Below are 18,486 nucleotides of genomic sequence, written 5' to 3' on the forward strand. Positions count from 1 at the left end.
GCATTCTGGGAGTTGTCTGTCATCCACATGAGACAAAAATACATTTTCTGTCTTTTCTCAGTCTAGAAGGCACCAAATTCAAAAATAATTTCACATTTCTACTGCATAAATTACCCAGTTTAAATATAAAGCTTAATGCTAAATCACTGAAGTAACCCTTTAATGAAAACTCTTTGGAGGCCACTGTATATACATATTTGATCCTGATGTGTGTGAGTGCAGGTCAATTGGAAGCGGTGCTGGGGTTGTTTTATGCTCCGTGCAGACCGCTCTCAAACACTGTCATATTGGAGTACAGAGACCCCATCAGCAGATACGCCCGACGATTCTTCCATCACCTGCTCAGGTACACACATAACACACACTCTACAAACAGTTCACACCACCTACTGCATATGATTGTGTATTCCAGATTGGAAAGGTTTAATGTATCCTCTTCAATTATTTCTTCAAGTATTCTCTTAAAATATCCTCTTCAAAAAAAATTGGTCAGGTGTTCAGAAATAGCTGTTCAATACTTCTGATTTTTTTTTCTTCCAGACACCAGCGGTTTGAAAAAGCCTTCTTGCTGGCTGTAGATATCGGAGCTAGAGATCTGTTCATGGTGAGCACACACTTTCAGACATGCACATACAACTGCCCCAAAATGTTTTTGGACACTTACAGAGATTCCCAAACCTATTTTGTCAGCCAAACCTGTAAAAAAAAATCTCAGTACCCCTTGTTGATATTTCAATAATTTGAATTTTCACGGTTCTCTGTTAGTTAATGACATGCAGGTAAACAAATAAAATATATATATATATTTTTTAATATTTTATCTTTTGTTTTAAGTGTTTTTATTTTAAAAAGATGTATTCATTTTAATTTTGTTTTAATGATGTTAGGTTTTTGTCAGGTTATTAATTATTCGATTTTCATCAACTCACAAACGCACTGCAGTTCCCCAGATTTGGGAAACCCTGCATTAGACAACTAAAAATCCAATAAAGTTGAATTTATTTTAAAGAAAAAAAGACACAATCACACTTTTCATGCAAAATATTTTACAAAAAGATGTGTAAGTAGACTGTTCTAAATGAAGACGCTGTATTTGTATTTCGCTTTCTGGTTGTCAGATGTTAGTGGATCATGTTCATACACCTACTAAGACTAAGATATTTTATATCTCATGAAATTCATACATTATAATTTTAACTTAAGTGTCCAAGTATGAATTTAATGGAACAAATTTGTAACTAAATATATTCTACCTTCAAAAGTATCAGTAAAGAAATTTTGTACAAGTACACTTCGCCATCAGAGGAATAAATAACTTTTTAAATATATTCAGAAAGAAAACAGTGATTTTTAAACTGCAATAATATTTTACAATACGATAATATGATAAATACTTCTTTTTTTTTAATCAAACTAATGCAGCCTGGGTGAGCTTAAAACATAAAAAAAAATCTTAATGACCCCAAACCTATGAACATTTTGTACATATGAAAATGTTCTAAACTGCAGGCAGAAAGCCCAATTGAATTAATTTAAGCTAATAAAGACTTTTCAAGAAAATGAATCAATCTGTGATGATATTAATAAAAAGATGAATCATTTATTATTGTGACCGAGGCATAAATTAAAAATATGCTTTAAAATAAACTTTCAAATGTGTTGCCATTGTCTATGATAACAGTGTAGTTTTAGGTGGGTTACACGTGCAGAGAGCTTCGAGTTGTCCCTGTTTCGGACTGAGTGGCTCAGGGCAGGTGCAGCTTTGGGATTTGAGGCCCCTGGCCATGTCATGTCCCTTCTCTCCTACCATAACAAGAATCCCTGAGACTCCAGAGAGCAACAGTTGCTAAGAGAAAGAGGGAGGGGGCGCGGAAGAAAAAGAGCGAGGGAGTCTGTCTTTCACAGCTCTCGTGGCCAGTACACTATCTTTTCTCTCCCTCTCCTTTCTCACTCTTTTAAATGGTCCTGTGTGTGTGACCCCTTTTCTAGGCCTCCTCTCTCCATGCCCGAGTGACACCTTCCCTATTAGCGTTCACACTGGCCGCTGTCTCTCTCTTTCTCTCTGTCCTTTTTTCATGCAGTTCCTCTCTCTCCCTCCTTCTTTCACGCTGATCGCACTCGTTCCAATTCATTCCCCACTAAGTGCTGCTGCTGAGGGCCCCAATTGAAAAGGTGGAGCTCGAGCCACACAAGCCTGAAAGGGCAGAGAAGAGAGAGAGGGAGGGAGAGAGAGAAGGGCAAAGGAAATCTGGATCTGTTATTCTTAGGACATGCACTGGGAAAACGAAAAAGAGAAAGGATGAGAAGAGACGCAAGTGGCAAATTATGAATGGCCCATGAATATCACTCCTTCTGAATCAACAAAGAGAAGCGAGAGGGAGTGAGCTAAAGGCAGAGAAACGGAGAGAGAGAGGGAGCTAAAGGCAGTGGTGTTTCACCCCACGGTTTTGGCTCTTGGCTAATTAGCCGCAGAAGTTAAATTAAACCACCCACAGGAGAGGGGGAGAGAAAGAAAGAAAGAGAAAGGCAGAGAACGAGCGGGGGTCCTTGCTCCATCTGATCTGGTCCCCTCTGTGTCACAGAGGTCAGCTGAAACAAAACGGATGGAGCCCCACGTAAGAGCCCCCAGTATGAGCCGGGCTCGAGTCTCCATTGTCTCCGAACCAACAATGGAGCACCGAAAGAATTTCTCTTTCTTTTCCTTTGTAAGAAGCCTTTTGTGAAGTGAAGCACTTTGGTGTTGGAAGAAATTGGAGGGGTCGGAGTCACCCAAAGGGGTAGAGAGGAAAGGAGAGGAGAGGGAGGGCAGGGTTGCCCCTCCACTCATTCACTGGAGTGTTTTGCATAATTGTTACATTCTATACTTGTAATTATCCTGTGATGTGAACCTGATAGTGTCTGCACTAATTCATTTAGCTTTATTTCGATGACTTTACTCATTCCTCGCTCATTTTTTTTTTTTTTTGATCTGCCGATTAATTAATTAGATCGTAATTGTGATCGTATGCTTGCTTTGTTGGTTAATGGGGCGTATGCATGTGCGTGTGTTTGCTGGGTCGGAGGGGGTCGTGTTCATATCAACGATTAGACATGACGTGCGGCACTGAGCTGATATTGGCTGGTTTCTGTGTCGAGATGGATAATGAACTCTGTAAGACCCTCTCGCGTATCTGATAAACACCTTCCTAAAACACTCACGTGGATTACAGGTGTGATCCTCCAGAATTGTGTGAGCGTAAATGCGCAATTGTGCATGTAACGGTTCTTTCTCCCTCTCTCGCTCTGCTCCACTGGTCCATGTTAATTTTAAACTCTTTTCTGACGTCGAGCGAATATATCAAGCATCATCGCTGGACCAGCTGTTTATCCTATCTCCATATGCCTCTCCAGTCAAAAATAACACTAAAAGGCCGTTTATCCGTGTTTGAGCTCTTAAAGCTCTTAAATAAATAAGATTAGACTAGATCCTGTGTCCTGTGTAAGCTGTGGTGAATAAGAGGTATAATATCTGATTTATGTACAGAATTATTGTCATCCCTCTTAAACGTCTGGATTCACTCGCTTTTTCTCCGTCTGTCTCTCTGTTTCTTGGCCTTCCTCTCTTTTTCGATCTATCTTTCTCTCTCTGGCTCAGAAAGCATTATGTTCTGCTAAGCTGAAATAAAGGCCTTCAGATGCATTGCTAATATCCAGTGTTTGGCACCCATTAGTTTTTTCCTTTCAATTCTCCGTCTTTACCGAAAACACGATGCCCTTAGAATGCTCTCTCTATCTCTATTGTTGAATCTGATTTCTCCCTCTTATATATGTGCTTATTGAAATGTGGGCATTCTTAAAATACACAGCCACTGAATGCTCATACCTGTAGCTGATTCAGGGCTCCAGACTGTGACTAAAATGCTCATTTAAAATCTAAGGAAAACTTAACCGTGATATGAGTTACTCCAAAAGATTCATAAAACAGTCCCAAACTCGCATGTTAGTTAGCGGTTTGACTCAGTGAATTGCCACTACTGAGTTTGCAGTTGACTATGTTCTAAATTTAAAAAACAAACAAACATATAAACAATATATATTGTACAAACATTGTTTTTTCAATTGTGAGGTGTATTCTAAATAAACTCAATATTAGACGTTTTTTTTTAAACAGGTAGAAATAATTTACCATATTGAGCAATTCTGTATTTTGTCAACTAAGAAAGTAATTTGACTTTTTTTTTTTTTTTTAAGAAGAATCATCATTGTTTGGGCTTATTGGCTCTCATCCCTGAGCCTGTGATGAGCTAAATCAAGTCCTGTTTGATGTTTATAAATCACTCTTAAAAACTCCCCAACCCCCCTCATTTGATCAGACTTTGAGAGACCGGTTGACAAAACAGGCATTAGTGCTCTGCAGGTCTGACTGTGCTGTATTCACCCTCCCTGCATCTTGCCGCAGCTCTGACTGATGTCCCTGAAGCGGAAGGATGGGTTTAGCGTTTAAACGGACAGACACAGAGAGGATCTTATTAGTATCAGAGTCAGCACTGAGCTTCTCTCCCAACTTTCACTTTAATTTACCCATGAATGGGCCCCTCCAAGATGGTCAAAATTAGTCTGTCAATTACATTATTATAAGTTCTTCCAGCGTGTCTAAACATCTAAGGATCTTCTCTACGGATACTCTACAGGATATTTTGTTGACTGAGAATTTTTTATACCACATTGTTTTAACTATACTAAAGTTATACATACATTTTAGATGGCTCTAGCTCTTAAATTTGATTGGATGGTTTGAATAAGTTAAATTAATGGGATACACATATGTGACCAAACATGCAAGTTTTTATTTGATCTTATTTTATTTATTTATTTGTATACTTATTCTCCTGGAACAAAAAAAGTATCTATTCATTGGCAAAGGATTTGTTTATTGTGGTTATTACTATTATTGTTTTTTTGATGAAACAATATATTTTAACATATTTCCCCCGTTTTGTGAAAGCAGCAAGCAAGCATTTCTGTAGTGAATTTACCACTGTGTTGGTAGGCTCTTTCTTTTGTTTATTATTTTCATATTTTATGAAGACTTTTAGTTGAATTGAAGATTTCTGTCAGTGAAGCACGTCTAGTGTCATTGTTCACGCAGACTTTCTCTGAGCAGTCGGATGTTCTTTATCTCTGTTGTACGTCTCAATCCGGCATCCATTTTGGTGGGGCTAATGGTGTGACATTTAAAAACATGTTTGTGGGTTAATGGAGGTCTCCTGACTGCATGAGGCTCTATAATAGATATATTATAGTCTATTCTCTGGGATGAGAGGGCTCATATTTAAGAGAGAGAAAGAGCAAGAGCGAGTGTTTGAATGTGTGTGTGTGTGCGTCACATAACCACCTGCTCGTAATGACAATAGTTTAAACTCTATTCCGACATGAAGAGCATCGCTCCTGCTTTTTAAAAGATGACACATGCCTTTCCCCACATCTTTGTGCTTTTTGAAACCAGTATGATTGCATCCGGTCAGAGTTGAGGGAGAAAGAGAAAAGGAGGGAGGACAACATAAAGGCGACTGAACAAATGAGCAAGACTGATTTTTGAAAGTTTGATACTTTTATCTGTTTTTTTCCCCACTCTGAAACTTCAAACAGGTTATTTAATCTATTCTCTCTCTCTCTCTCTCTCTTTCTCCCGCAGCTTCTATTCGCTGCTTCTCTCTCTTCGAGTAGAGCGCAAAAATGAAAAACGGAAAAAAACTGAAGTATTGTCATGTGAGCTGAGATTAATTTTAGATTGCTCTGCTGTTCTGCTTTACCTTCAAAGGACCTCCATTACGTGGCAGCAGATAAGGGTGAGGTGGTGTTAGCCACTGTAGCCAAGAAGAAGGCTAATGAAATAGACGCAGAGGCACAAACATCTGCACCAGGTGAGGGAATTATTCACATAATGTTGGTTAAAATAAAAATGCTCCAAAATCACATATTGGTGTTTTAATAATGTCTTGTAAGTGCGAATGATCACTCAAGAACTCTAATTATATGCATGTTTTAGTTAGCCATTCAGAAAAAGAAAGGCTGCATGTAAATAAAGGTAAAATGATTTAAAACTGAACTGTTTTCAAACAGGTTTCCTGACGACTTGTCTTTCATTTTTCGATTGTCGCACATATTAAGCTGGGATAGGTGAAATTATTTTGAAACGGAACAATTATTTCTTTGAACTTTTTTTTAATTCTCAATTTACAGCTGTTGCAGGTGGCATTCAAAACATGTACACTGTTCATTTCATGCAGTCTTTCACAAAATGACGTAAGACGCATGTGACCCTGGCCGTGGCACCACTGGGAAATTAAAAAAGTCATTAGGTTTCGTAATGTTTAATCTCTTATGTAATTATATTTGAATTTTTGAAGGTTTTTTTAAACACCGCGCAGATGAGGAGAGCTTGATTCGTTCACATTGTTAATTGGCTGAATAGGACGGGTTTAAAGTGCATTGACCTCGGCTCTGATATTCTGTTTCCTACTGACCTGAAGAGGACGTCCTACGTGCTGCTCATCAGCGATGTTCAACAAATATTTCCGAGGCCAACAGGACGGGCAGACATTCAAATGAGAAAGGGTAATAGAAAGAAGGGAAAAGCAAGTGGGAAATGAGGGACGGACAGCTAACAGGTGTACAGATGAGACAAGGGAGGTGTTTAGCTTCTAATAAGGGGGTGAAACTTGAGGGTGTGTGTGCGTTTCCCACCCTGTCTGCCCATAAGCCTCTTAATTATGTCCTTGATGATTTCCCTGCTCTCTCACCCCGAGCAGACCTTAGCCTTGGAAGGAAGTGCTTAAGAGTGTGAATGTGAAATGAACAGATGGGCAAAATAGTCAGTTTGAGGGCATTTTACCGCTGTTAATAGTTAAAATGTTGCAATTATAAGTCATTGTGTGAGATTTGTTTTATATGGTGCAAGGTACCTCTCTCCTCTGTTTCTGTCAACTCTGTGTACGTTTTCGGGTCAATGGTTTCTTTCAGGTGCTGATATTGCCTGTGTGCAGGGATTATTAGAGGAATATTTACAGGAAATTCTGTTGGGCAGCATTGAGGATCATAAATAGGGAATGAGATCGGTAGGATTCTGCATTGTGCTGTGCATTAAAAAGACAAGGTGTCTTGTTTACATTTGGCCAGCCTGAAGCACACGTCTCACACTGTCAGCCAACCATGACTCTTAACACACACACATACTCTAGAAATTCAAAAGTTACTTATTATTCACACATTTTATGGCTGTTCTCATAAATAAAACAAAGTGTCTAACAGCTTTAAGGGTATTGTTCTGTTGTAACTGCTTTTGGATTATTATTGACAATTTAGCAATGCTGCCTGTCTCTTAAACAAATGTAATAAAGTCTCCTAAATCAATATAATAGATATGACTGTGTCAATGTATTAAAACATGTAATCAATCAATTGCATGATACACTAATTAATTAATCAAATATTCACAAATTAGTGCTGGGCGGTATGACAAAAATCGGTATCACGGTATTTTTTCAAGATTCTGGCGATCTCACGGTATATATCGCGGTACTTTTCATGACTGGACCTTTAAGTTTATTGTGGCTTATTTTACTGTCAGGAGTACATAGAATATAAAACCATTGTACAGTCAAATATGATGTAATATATACAAATGGTGGTAATCAAATAAATTCAATATCTTTTAAAATCAAATCAAATGAAATTAATTAATAATAATAATAAATATTACTTTAAGAAATACATTGTACTGTGCATTTCTTTCATAGTTTCTTAGTTAGACCAAACTTTTATTTTAGTTGGTTGTAACGAAGACCTTTGTGTTTCTGTGTGTTTTATTAAACTGTATTATTATTATTATTAATAATAATTGAAGTTCACTCTACTGTGCAATAGTAATATATTTCTTCAAGTTAAACATCATTCCAAATTCATCCCAAAGGTGTTCTATCGGGTTTAGGTCAGGACCCTGTGCAGGCCAGTCAAGTTCCTCCACACCAAACACACTTATTCATGTCTTTATGGACCTTGCTTTGTTCACTGATACGCAGTCATGTTGGAACAGGAAGCCGTCCCCAAACTGTTCCCATAAATTTTGGAGCATGAAATTGTCTAAAATGTCTTGGTATGCCGAAGCATTAAGAGTTTGGAATTTTTGTTGTTTTATTTGCTCAGAATTATTTGCACTGTGAATGCATTAGCCCTGATAATGCATTTTTCCTTTATTTTTTTTCCAATTTTTTATCTCCCTGCCTAGACTCCATGCAGTCTCTCTCTTTCTGTCTGTCTTTCCATCCTTCCACCGTTGTTTTGTTGTCACAGAAGAGGATCAGTGTCCACTGTCTCATTGAGGAGTGTGTTGATTTGGTGAGAGAGTCAATTGTAAAGGAGGACTCTGAGAAGTGTGTATGAGAGGGATCATCTTGTAGCTCATGAGACGCAGACGCACACACTGCTGTGCTGTAGGGTGTTCCCTGAGATCAAGTCTCACTTAGTGTCTCTTGTTATACGTAACCTTCACTGTCTCTGTCTGGGAGAGTAGTGCACTAGACGCCCATGTATTACACAATATGTCATGTTCTGTGTCTCGCTCTCTCTGTTTCATATAGAAGAGCTTCTACATTTCAAAGTTTCTTCATGTTAAACTGTTTTCCTCGGGGCATTTTGTGTGTGATTTCAGATGAGTGTCAGTCAGCATACGGAGGGCAGAGTGGAGTCAAGCTACCACCAACCAGCAGCAATAGACATGTTCACGACCCCAAACACTGGAGCACTGCATCAAGGTGTGTGAGTGTGTATGTGTGTTGTAAATTTTCGAGTCTAGATTAAATTGTTAGCTGATACATTAGTAATTGCATTTCTGAAATTCCATAAACTGGTGCTGTTAGAAGTGTCCTCCTTATAGCATTTTTTAAAGGGATAGTTATTTTAGTTTTTATACAACAACAGTTATATTGACCACACAGATGTCAAGTTCCAAAAATGGCAAATAATCTCCATAAAAGTATTCCATATAACTTGTTATGCGTAGCAAGAGTTGTGAAGCCATACACTGTTAGACACTATTTCATAATAATACTGAAAACCACCCTGACCTGAACCTGAGAACTGACTGAGAATGAATCATTCAGTTCAATTAGTGTTTTGGATCAACCAGTTAATTGAAAAAAATAGTGATCTGTTTGTCAAGTTCAATCATTCAGTGACTAATGACAAATTTCAGTCTGTTCCTCACACAATGCTATCATGTGGCTTCAGAAGACTTGAATATAGCGCACAAGTTTAATGAACTAAAATGAGGGCTAAAATGAACTGTCCCAAATGGCACCCTAGAACACTCGCAGTCTTCCTACAGGTCCGCACTTTCATGATGTAGTGCGGCAAAAGTGCGAATTAAGGCATATATTAACCAGATACTGACTGTAAAGGGGGCGCTCACAAGCACCCTTTTGAAACCTAAAATGACAAATGGGACACCCTACGGTCTCATGAACTTAACGGATACGCGACAGCCATTGTAAGTCCACAAGACCGAAAGTGCGCATGAAGTGTGCCATTTGGGACAAGGCCGCTCTGTTGTTATGTATCGTCATCATTGTCCCGCGTTCTCATTGGTTTGCTGGCGAATGGGTGATTTCATGCGCAGACCATGAATCGCTTGCCCAAGCTGAAAAATGTGCCGTTGCGGCCAGATCTCGATCACCGAAAATCACATTGTATTTGATACAAAACTAACTATGAAAATAGTTTGTTATATTCCATTTTCTCCAAAGGTAAATGTATTGTTGTACAACAACTTAAAACAAAAAGATCTATACTGTAATTAACAAATGTGGAAGGCACTCAGATAAAGTCATCAATTTGCATTATTTCAACTTATTTTTTAAAGAATATTTTACTTACGTTTTATATATGACAGGCTACTAATATTTATTATATTATACTGATTTTTAATACTTAATGAAAAAATACTTCCAGCATACATTAAAATTTAAACCTACCATGGTGTTTCTTATTTGTTGTCTCTGATTTAGATCAGTCTTTATGCTGATGCGCCGTACCGTTTAAAGGTGAAGTACGTCGTTTCTGTAACACTAGCGGAATTACAAAAATATAGTATATTTTTCAAACGTCCAAAAATAACCAACTGCAGAACCATACGTCAGAGCAGTCTGAGGACAACAGTGCCAGGCCAGCAGTCTCACACCTCTGTTGGGGTGGAGCTTATAGCAGCATTAAGGGTAGGTTTAGTGGTTGGGTGACGTTCGCATTTGCAAGGATTGAGCTTATAGTTAAAGTGAAGGGTAGGGTTAGTGTTTGGGGCGGGTTACGCGATCATCAGCACCACCCTAACTTCAGGTCTGACGCTATTGGCCTGGCGCTGCTGTTAGATATATCTTGCCCTTTCGCGCGTTGTGCCTCCCTCAACTCAAACATTACAATCACAGCTCTTATGGGTGCTTGTGAAGGCATGTCTCAACAGGTAAATGTAGGCTACTTTCAATAAAAGGCCCAACATATTAAGAATAATTTTTGCTGTGTTGCTGTGTTTCATGAGAGTAAGCAACTGAGTAGCTACCAATCTTGTCTGGAGCAAAGGCGAGCATCTCGTTTATTATAAACCCATCCAATGTATCTGCACCAGGCACATTTTTTTAAATGATACACCACCCAGCATACCCAGTTAAAGAAGTCACAGCTCGCCACTGCATGGGATATTTTAAGCAAACACCCACACTAACTCTTCTAGTGTGTGTACTTCACCCAAGTTTGGCCTGGAGCATCACAATAAGGGTGTAGAGGAGCTGTGTGTGTGTGTATTATAACATGAGGATTGTCCTATTGTCTTATCCTCTCTCTTCTTCCATTGCTGCTGACGGAGAGACCATTGACTCTGTGCTGACTCTCTTTCTTTCTGTCCTACTTAAGCTCCCTCGATCTCCTTTAAATCCTCCCTCTCCCATGTATCTGAGTTCCGAGTGGACGGCCCAAAGAGGATGGGGTGGGATTAAAGAGTTTTTAAAACACAAAATAAGGAGTTTTGTGTAATTTGGCAGCCTGAATCCCAGTTTACAGGCCTGTACTACTACACGGCCGCATGCAAGACATCAGAGGGAGATGCTCCCACCCAGATAAATAGCAGTCAAGAGAGAGAGGAAATCCTCTTCTCATTTTTCCCTTTTTATGTTTGTTTTTTGGAGTTTTTAAAAAAAAAATCTATTTAACCAGACTAATCTGGTCTCTGATGAAGTTTTATTGTTCCTTATGCTGAGCCAATAAGGCTTAGAGACACTGATTCAAGCTTCATGCCTGCGTCGTGCTGGCAAAGAAAAAAAAAGATGGGGAGAGTGAGCGAGAGAAGGAGTACAATGACTTGGTGGCATCACCGTCGGTTGTACTAAATCCAGCCCTGCGCAGGGAGAGAGGCAAAGATGCGCATATCTGGAAAACATCCCGAGTCCGACACACATCTGTTGACGTTTCCTTTTATTCTCTCGCACGCACACACACAAAGCACTCAGTGAGACGCACTCCAGCTCTTGGACTCGTGACACTTTTTGCATCCGAGTGCATCTGTACATGTGTAGCGATGTGTATGTGTTTGTTCGCTTGTTTGTATGGTGTGGGCTGCGCCCCGTAGGCCTCTTTTTCTCCTCCTCCCTCGATTCCTTGTAAGCGGCGTGCATCACTAAAGGAAATAGAAAAACCACAGAAATTGGAGCCCATCTCCATCGCCAGTCGCCGCAGAATAACCCAAATCGCACAGCCCACAATACGACTGATAACATTCACGCCGTCTTCCACGCTTGCTGGATTTGACGGCATGGCGTACGGTGGCAGCGCTTCGTGTTTTTTGGAATACCCATGAATCCCTGGGAAAGGCCTGACTCCCACACATAGCCTCTCTCTCTTTCTCTGTGTGTGTGTGTGTGTGTGTGTGTGTGTGTGTGTGTGTGTGTGTGTGTGTGTGTGTGTGTGTGTGTGTGTGTGTGTGTGTGTGTGTGTGTGTGTGTGTGTGTGTGTGTGTGTGTGTGTGTGTGTGAGAGATCCAGGCCCATCTGCTGTGAATGCTATACACACTGATTATATTAGTGTGAACAGGACAGTAACCGTTCTCTGAATGCAGAAGACTAGATTATTTCCATACAGCATTCAGTGCTCTCGAGTCGGTCTGACCGTATGGGGTTAGAGAGATTTCTTTACTCGTGTTTTTAGTCATACTCCACGGTCTCTCTTTCCTGCAATAGGGCTGCAGAAACATCGACTTCTGAGGCTATGGATGACCTCTCTAACACCCTGACAAGTCATCGCACCTGGCCTTGGAAGCACACAGGTGTGTTCTTTTGAATACAACTCCGTTTGAGTAAATACTGTTCTCAAAGTAGATACAAAGTAACAGGGTTGAATGAGTACATTGTTCTCAGTTTTTGGATCAAGGCGTACGACTTGTTTTTCAGCTTTATTGGAATAATTTATAGTGACCGTGTGTTTCACACAGAGCGCTACTGCCACAGATAATTCCTTCATTAATGCCCTGTGAGTGATATCTTCCCTTCTGTTTTGCCCTCTCAAAAATAGGTTCAAGTTGACTGCCTTTTTTTTCTGCTTTTATTGTACTTAGCTAATCATCCTAAAACATGAATGTTTTATTCTTTTCTGTCCACAGAATAATTAAACTTTTTTTTCCCCATACATATTTATTGGACAGTACAGACTGTAGGCTATTACAGACATTTACATCAGAATTTTAATACATGCATAATCCTGAATGCTAATGGCACAGTCATAATTTACCATGGAGAAACCCTCCTCCAGTTGAGCTGCAGAGGATGCTTGAACTCAACACTTCCGCCCACTCGTACATACAGTACACTTACACAAGATTATTGAGCGATTGGCGCTCGGTCGGATCACCTGATTCAGGTGTGGTGGTAGAAAGGGGCCGCTATGACAGCTTTTAAAAAACTTTGATGTGATGCTCACTCGTAACATATTTGTATGCGAGTATTCTTACGTTTGATTTTTTTTCTCTCTCTTTAGAAATCAGCCTTGTTGACCGGAACACACAGGTAATGTTTTATATTTCTATAATATTATAGTACTTATTTTTAATGATGCTTTGTGTGGTTAACTTTTTCTATGTGCATCATTTACAGTCCTATAACTGATGAAAGTAGACAAAACATCATCTATTTATTAATACATATACAGTTGATGCTGATAGTTGTAATAACTCTGTTTTCATTTTGTGACTTATAGGTGCCTGAGGAAGGGAAACTGAAAGTTATTCATTTTGGCTTAGTCTAGATTAGTAATATCAATGCTAATAATAGTTTTTTGTTTTTTTTATGTGCTTAAACTATAAAAATAATTTCAAATAAATCATATTTTAGCAATTATTTTGATTCTGTTATGATTACTTTTATAGCTTGATGCACATGGTTTGTTAAGGAATCACGTAAGATCCTGTTTATGGCCAATACTGCACAGCCTTAAAATATTTGAACTCCTCCGTGGTTGTGCCTCTTTCTGTTACATTTATTTCCTAACCATTCTGGCTCGTGCCAGTCACTATCATATTATCAGAATGGATGTTTGAGGGTCCGTGCAAGCAGCTTTTTTTATTTTATTTTAGTAACACTTCACTTTCTTTGAGCATGGTGGCACAGAGGCCACACTAGTATCCCTGTCCTTGATCACAGGATCAGTGGTGCGGCTTGTGGGCTGGGTTTAATTCTCCACCTGTTTGGTGTGTGAGATTACATGCAGAAGAAATGCAGAGGGGATACGCAGCGCGTGTCTCTAAAGAGGAGGCTTCCGTTTCCCCCCAGTCTTCATACACAGCGGCCGTGTCAGAACTGTCGCCGACCTGCTCTCCGAACTTAATCTGACAGCACCCAGCCATCCATAATCCCTCACTGTATCGTAATCTATTTACTCTGCATTCTAAGAGGATTTTCTTTTTTTAAAAGTATATATACAAGATATATAAATATGAATTGATGCTGGAAATGGAGGAAGGGTCAGGAGAGAAAGCTTTTGTGTTGCCACCTCTGTTTTTATGTCTGTCTGTTGCCTATTCTTTGCACGTTTTAAGGACAAATCAGTACTGTTGTCACCGTAACATTTTTAAGCAAAACATTGCATTACATGTACAGCTTGTAATATATAATATATATATATATTATTTGTGCAATAAAACAATCAGCAATTATGATGATTGATCCAACAACTCACCATTATTAATGTGTTAATCTGATTATTCAGTAGTTTTCAAGAGGCGTCTGTCTGATTCGAATTATATTCATATTGTTTTTTTGTTTTTTTTTAATTAGTCTGGCTTCCAGTCAGTGATTGTGTGCCAGGAACCATTTTCAACAGCTCAGACTTGAGATTAAAACTTATAATCACGCAGGATTATTTGAGAGATCACAGTTTGCCTGTAAATGACAACCTTGTAATCCTGTGTCGAGTCAAACTAAGAAAATGTTTAGGATCAAACGGTCTTTTTGGCAAAATTGCTGAAATTCGATTGTCATATCATTGGGTTTGATAGATGAGGAGTTTCTTTCACAACATCCAGAAGCATTGTTATCGTATTTTTAAGGGAGTTTAGATGTTCTGATCATGTTTGTGTATTTTGCAGTCTTATCCATGAGGTCATGCTTATATTCTCTTTTAATATTACTTTTTTTTTTTCTAATGGTACCAGTGCAGATGTTTTTATGAATTTACCTACAAAGTAAAAGTTTAGTGTTCATGAGTTTCTTTGAGCATCCAGGGCTCTGCACAGTTCATCAGAGGTCTTGACATCTAATTCAACCAGCTGTCATGCAACACCAGATATACTGAACAAATCTGCACAAACAAACAGTCTGAAACACTGTTAGTGTTCATTTCCTGAGTGGTTGTGTAAGCAGAGGGCAAACTGGTTTTCAGTCCTCATGCTCCCTGTCGGATCAGCAGCCCGAGGAAGGCCTCAGGATTCGTCTGAGTGATGAGGTGAGGTCACAGTCTGGTCACTTGATATGAGAAAAATGAACTTGACAAACTGTTCTCACCTCAATTAAGAGTTAATTAACTGTTCCCGTTTTAATTTGCAGCCATTAAGATCAATTATGTCACCACTAGGATTAGATGGCACTGTTTTGTCAACTAACACTTGAGTGGTAAAATAATAGGCTACATTAGTAGAGAGATCCTGTTCCAGTCTCTATCATAATAAAACACTCTGTTTATACTTCTTTTTGTCAGATAAGGAAAATCATTCAATATCACTATTTTCCATTTCATTTATATATTTAGATATAGCCTATATGTTTTTGTTTACATTACACCCTTATGTAATGGTGTATAACATCTTCATTAAAGTTTTCAAATCAAGGACATTTTTACAAATATTATATATTTTTTCACCAATATCGTGTAATTTTTGTGTGTTATGCTTATTACTCCACTTGACTCGAGCAAAAAATTTGCATTTCCATGTAAAAGGTCAGAATACTTTAAAACAATGGTAATAATAATAAAATCAATGACTTGGTCACGACAATGGTTTCCTGCATGTTGTTTACGTCACACGACTTTACATTGACAAATAGTTTAGGCCTACCGTTTATTAAAATATTTTATATAATATATATATATATATTACGAATTTTTATTTTAACATATTTTTTTTTAATATAATGTCAGCATTTTAATGAGACTTTTTGTAGTATTCTGAGGATAGAAAGCCCGCACCACATTTCTGACTTTAGGTCCCTCAAAAAAATACATAAAAAGGCCTAAATAAAACCGCGCGCAGTGTTTCGGTAAGCAGATTAGAGCAAAAGAGCGTTCGTTTCCCTAAATGTATAGCCTACATCTAAACTAAAACCAAAAAAAAAAAAGCCCAGGAAAAGTTGGGCCTATGCCGTTTAATAGGGGCTATAGTCTGTATAGCTATAAACTATGTATGGTCAGTTAGGCCTACTGATCTAAAGATAAAGTTATGAGCTCAGTAAGTGTCCATCCTGACAGCCATAATGCAGCCTGTCATCTGTTCCTAAGACCTCAGCGTCAATACTGTAGAAATAAATCCCTCTGGTGGTTTTCCCACCCTCAGCGTTTCTATAACTCGCAGAGGCCTGGAGTCAGCATCTCACCATCTCCGCAAACCCTTCGCTCATCACACTTCCGTTTTCCCATTAATGGTTTTGGTCGGTAATCTCTTTTACAGTTTTCACATGTAATAATATGGTGGCAATTGTAGACGAGCCGTCCCACTCGGGTGACATTTGGACATATGAGCATATCAGCAAGGCAGGACTGGATTGCTTCCTACAGCAGTATAGGCTAATGGAAGCGTCCTATCCGCCTCACGAACTGATCGAGAAAATTCCACATTTTGAGGACAGTCCAGCAAAATATTCTTGACCGAAGGGAAAAGACTGCTTTGGCTTTTTGCTTCAATAATTTAATTTCGTTTACTTTAAATAATTTAACACCGTTTTAATAATAATTTAAAAACCAAAAAAAAATCCTTACAAGTAGGCTATAACATAAAATTACCTTTTTAAGCTTCTTTTTTTTTTTTAATTAAGCTTTCAGTAGGCCTAAATTGTTTTTGAGTTGTGGTAGTATTGTAAGTCAAGCTGCTGTCAAAGGCACATGCCTTCTTCCAGGTAGAAGCTGATTAAACAATATAGCCTATCGTCTGGTTAAATGACTATGATAGTCGAGATATTTAAAGTAAAAGCAGCTTTGTAACAATTAGTTAACGGAATGTCAGACCAATAACCTACATGTGAAGTGAGTGAGTCTCTAATCATCTTTATTGTAGGCCTATGTGTTCGTTCTTTAATCAAAATAAGAGAGTTCAGGCTAAATACGTCCCTCTTACATTTTTTTTTACCCACCTTTTCACCTTGACTTATAGCTAATAACTACGTTTGCTTTGTTGTTCACACGGAGGGTATAGCGGTTAAAATGCACATGCCAGGCTTTACATTTTGAACATCGTTCTCTTTAAAAAGAATGAAAACTGGATAACGTTGGTTGCTGATTGTGAGTGCTTATATGACCGATGACGTGCAAGGACGAAATATCGAATGTCTGAAAACGGGAACTTTTACTTCTGATAGCCAACATTTCACTAAAATAAAATATTCACAAATGTTGGTTACAGCCTACCCACAGTGTATATGACGACCTCCATGAAATCACCTCGCCAGAAACATGCCAGCTTCAATTGAAAGTGTTAGGCCCGAACAGGCCCTAGTGTTTTCTCTCTCTCACCCCTCGGGCTTAAGCAGGTGCTCCACGCGAGGGCGTGTCCGAGCTCCTCAAATGATTCCCCAGGAATACAGGACGCAAATGTTTGTTTGATGCAAATCTTACAAATCCATTCATGTTTATGTAATGTCGCTGAGCCGCGGTGGCGTCTCAATGCGAGCACAGTAAAACAAATAGGGGTAATGTTCTCCTGAGCGAGGTGTTGATTCAGCTGCCAGGCCAACACATCAATAATTAGCACACAACAACACTGAAGCTAATTAAAGTCGTGCGAACGGGTTATTTTATTATTATGCTACTAACGATATTGTTCTGAAAACACAGAACGTGATATTCATAGTAACGTCGAGCGGCATTAAGGTATCTTTCAATGCGCATATTTATATCCTATAATAGCCTACACATGTAATAATAATTATTATAATTGTAGTTATTATTATTAATAATAATTAATAATAACAATTAGGCTATATTATTTATATATATATATATATATATATATATATATATATATATATATATATATATATATATATATATATATATATATATATATATATATATATATATATATATATATATATATATATATATATATATATATATATATATATATATATATATATATATATATATATATATATATATATATATATATATATATATATATATATATATATATATATATATATATATATATATATAAGCGCCTATACACACACAATAATTATTATTATTATTATAACAGAGCTTTGTCATAAATTAGGACTTGAAATAATGTAGGCTTTCCTGTGATGAGATAAACAATTTACTACCTGTGCACATTCTTTCTATCCGCTGCTTAATCGAGCAAAAGGAAACTTTTTCTGTTGGAACACGTTCATCTAAACAGCTCTGCCGAGCCTTGTTTTTCTCCAGCTATTTCTTTAATGGCCCGGTGCCTGACGGCTGCCTCCCTCCCGCTTTTGACCCATTAACCCAGACCCACCCACGTCATTACCGAATCAGAAGAAGCGACATCGCTCCGGGTTATTTTGGCGAAACGCTCTTGTGCTCCAGAGCGCGCGGAGATTCTGCTGGGAAGCAATTATCGCGAGCGCATTCAATTACGACCTGATCAAATGCGTTAATAAATATTTAAGAAATTTTGCGGTGCCGTGGCCTTTAACAGTTTGCAAAAAAAAAAAAAAAAGACCTTCA

The 18,486-nt window shown here is 38.3% G+C and overlaps 1 protein-coding gene across 1 annotated transcript in view; it reads left to right on the top strand.

Annotated features, from left to right (window-relative positions):
- wdpcp (WD repeat containing planar cell polarity effector) overlaps positions 1-14,229 on the top strand; it is a 76,767-nt gene extending 62,538 nt beyond the window's left edge. The window contains exons 12-18 of the mRNA XM_079833734.1: positions 223-346; positions 541-604; positions 5,801-5,903; positions 8,690-8,792; positions 12,258-12,343; positions 13,051-13,079; positions 13,270-14,229. Of these exons, the coding sequence (XP_079689860.1) occupies positions 223-346; positions 541-604; positions 5,801-5,903; positions 8,690-8,792; positions 12,258-12,343; positions 13,051-13,079; positions 13,270-13,317 (557 nt within the window). The 3' untranslated portion in view covers positions 13,318-14,229. The remainder of the gene's footprint in view (positions 1-222; positions 347-540; positions 605-5,800; positions 5,904-8,689; positions 8,793-12,257; positions 12,344-13,050; positions 13,080-13,269) is intronic.
- The last annotated feature ends 4,257 nt before the right edge of the window (positions 14,230-18,486 follow it).

Source organism: Gobio gobio (genome assembly GCF_949357685.1).
Source record: "Gobio gobio genome assembly, chromosome: 13".
Classification (NCBI taxonomy): domain Eukaryota; kingdom Metazoa; phylum Chordata; class Actinopteri; order Cypriniformes; family Gobionidae; genus Gobio; species Gobio gobio.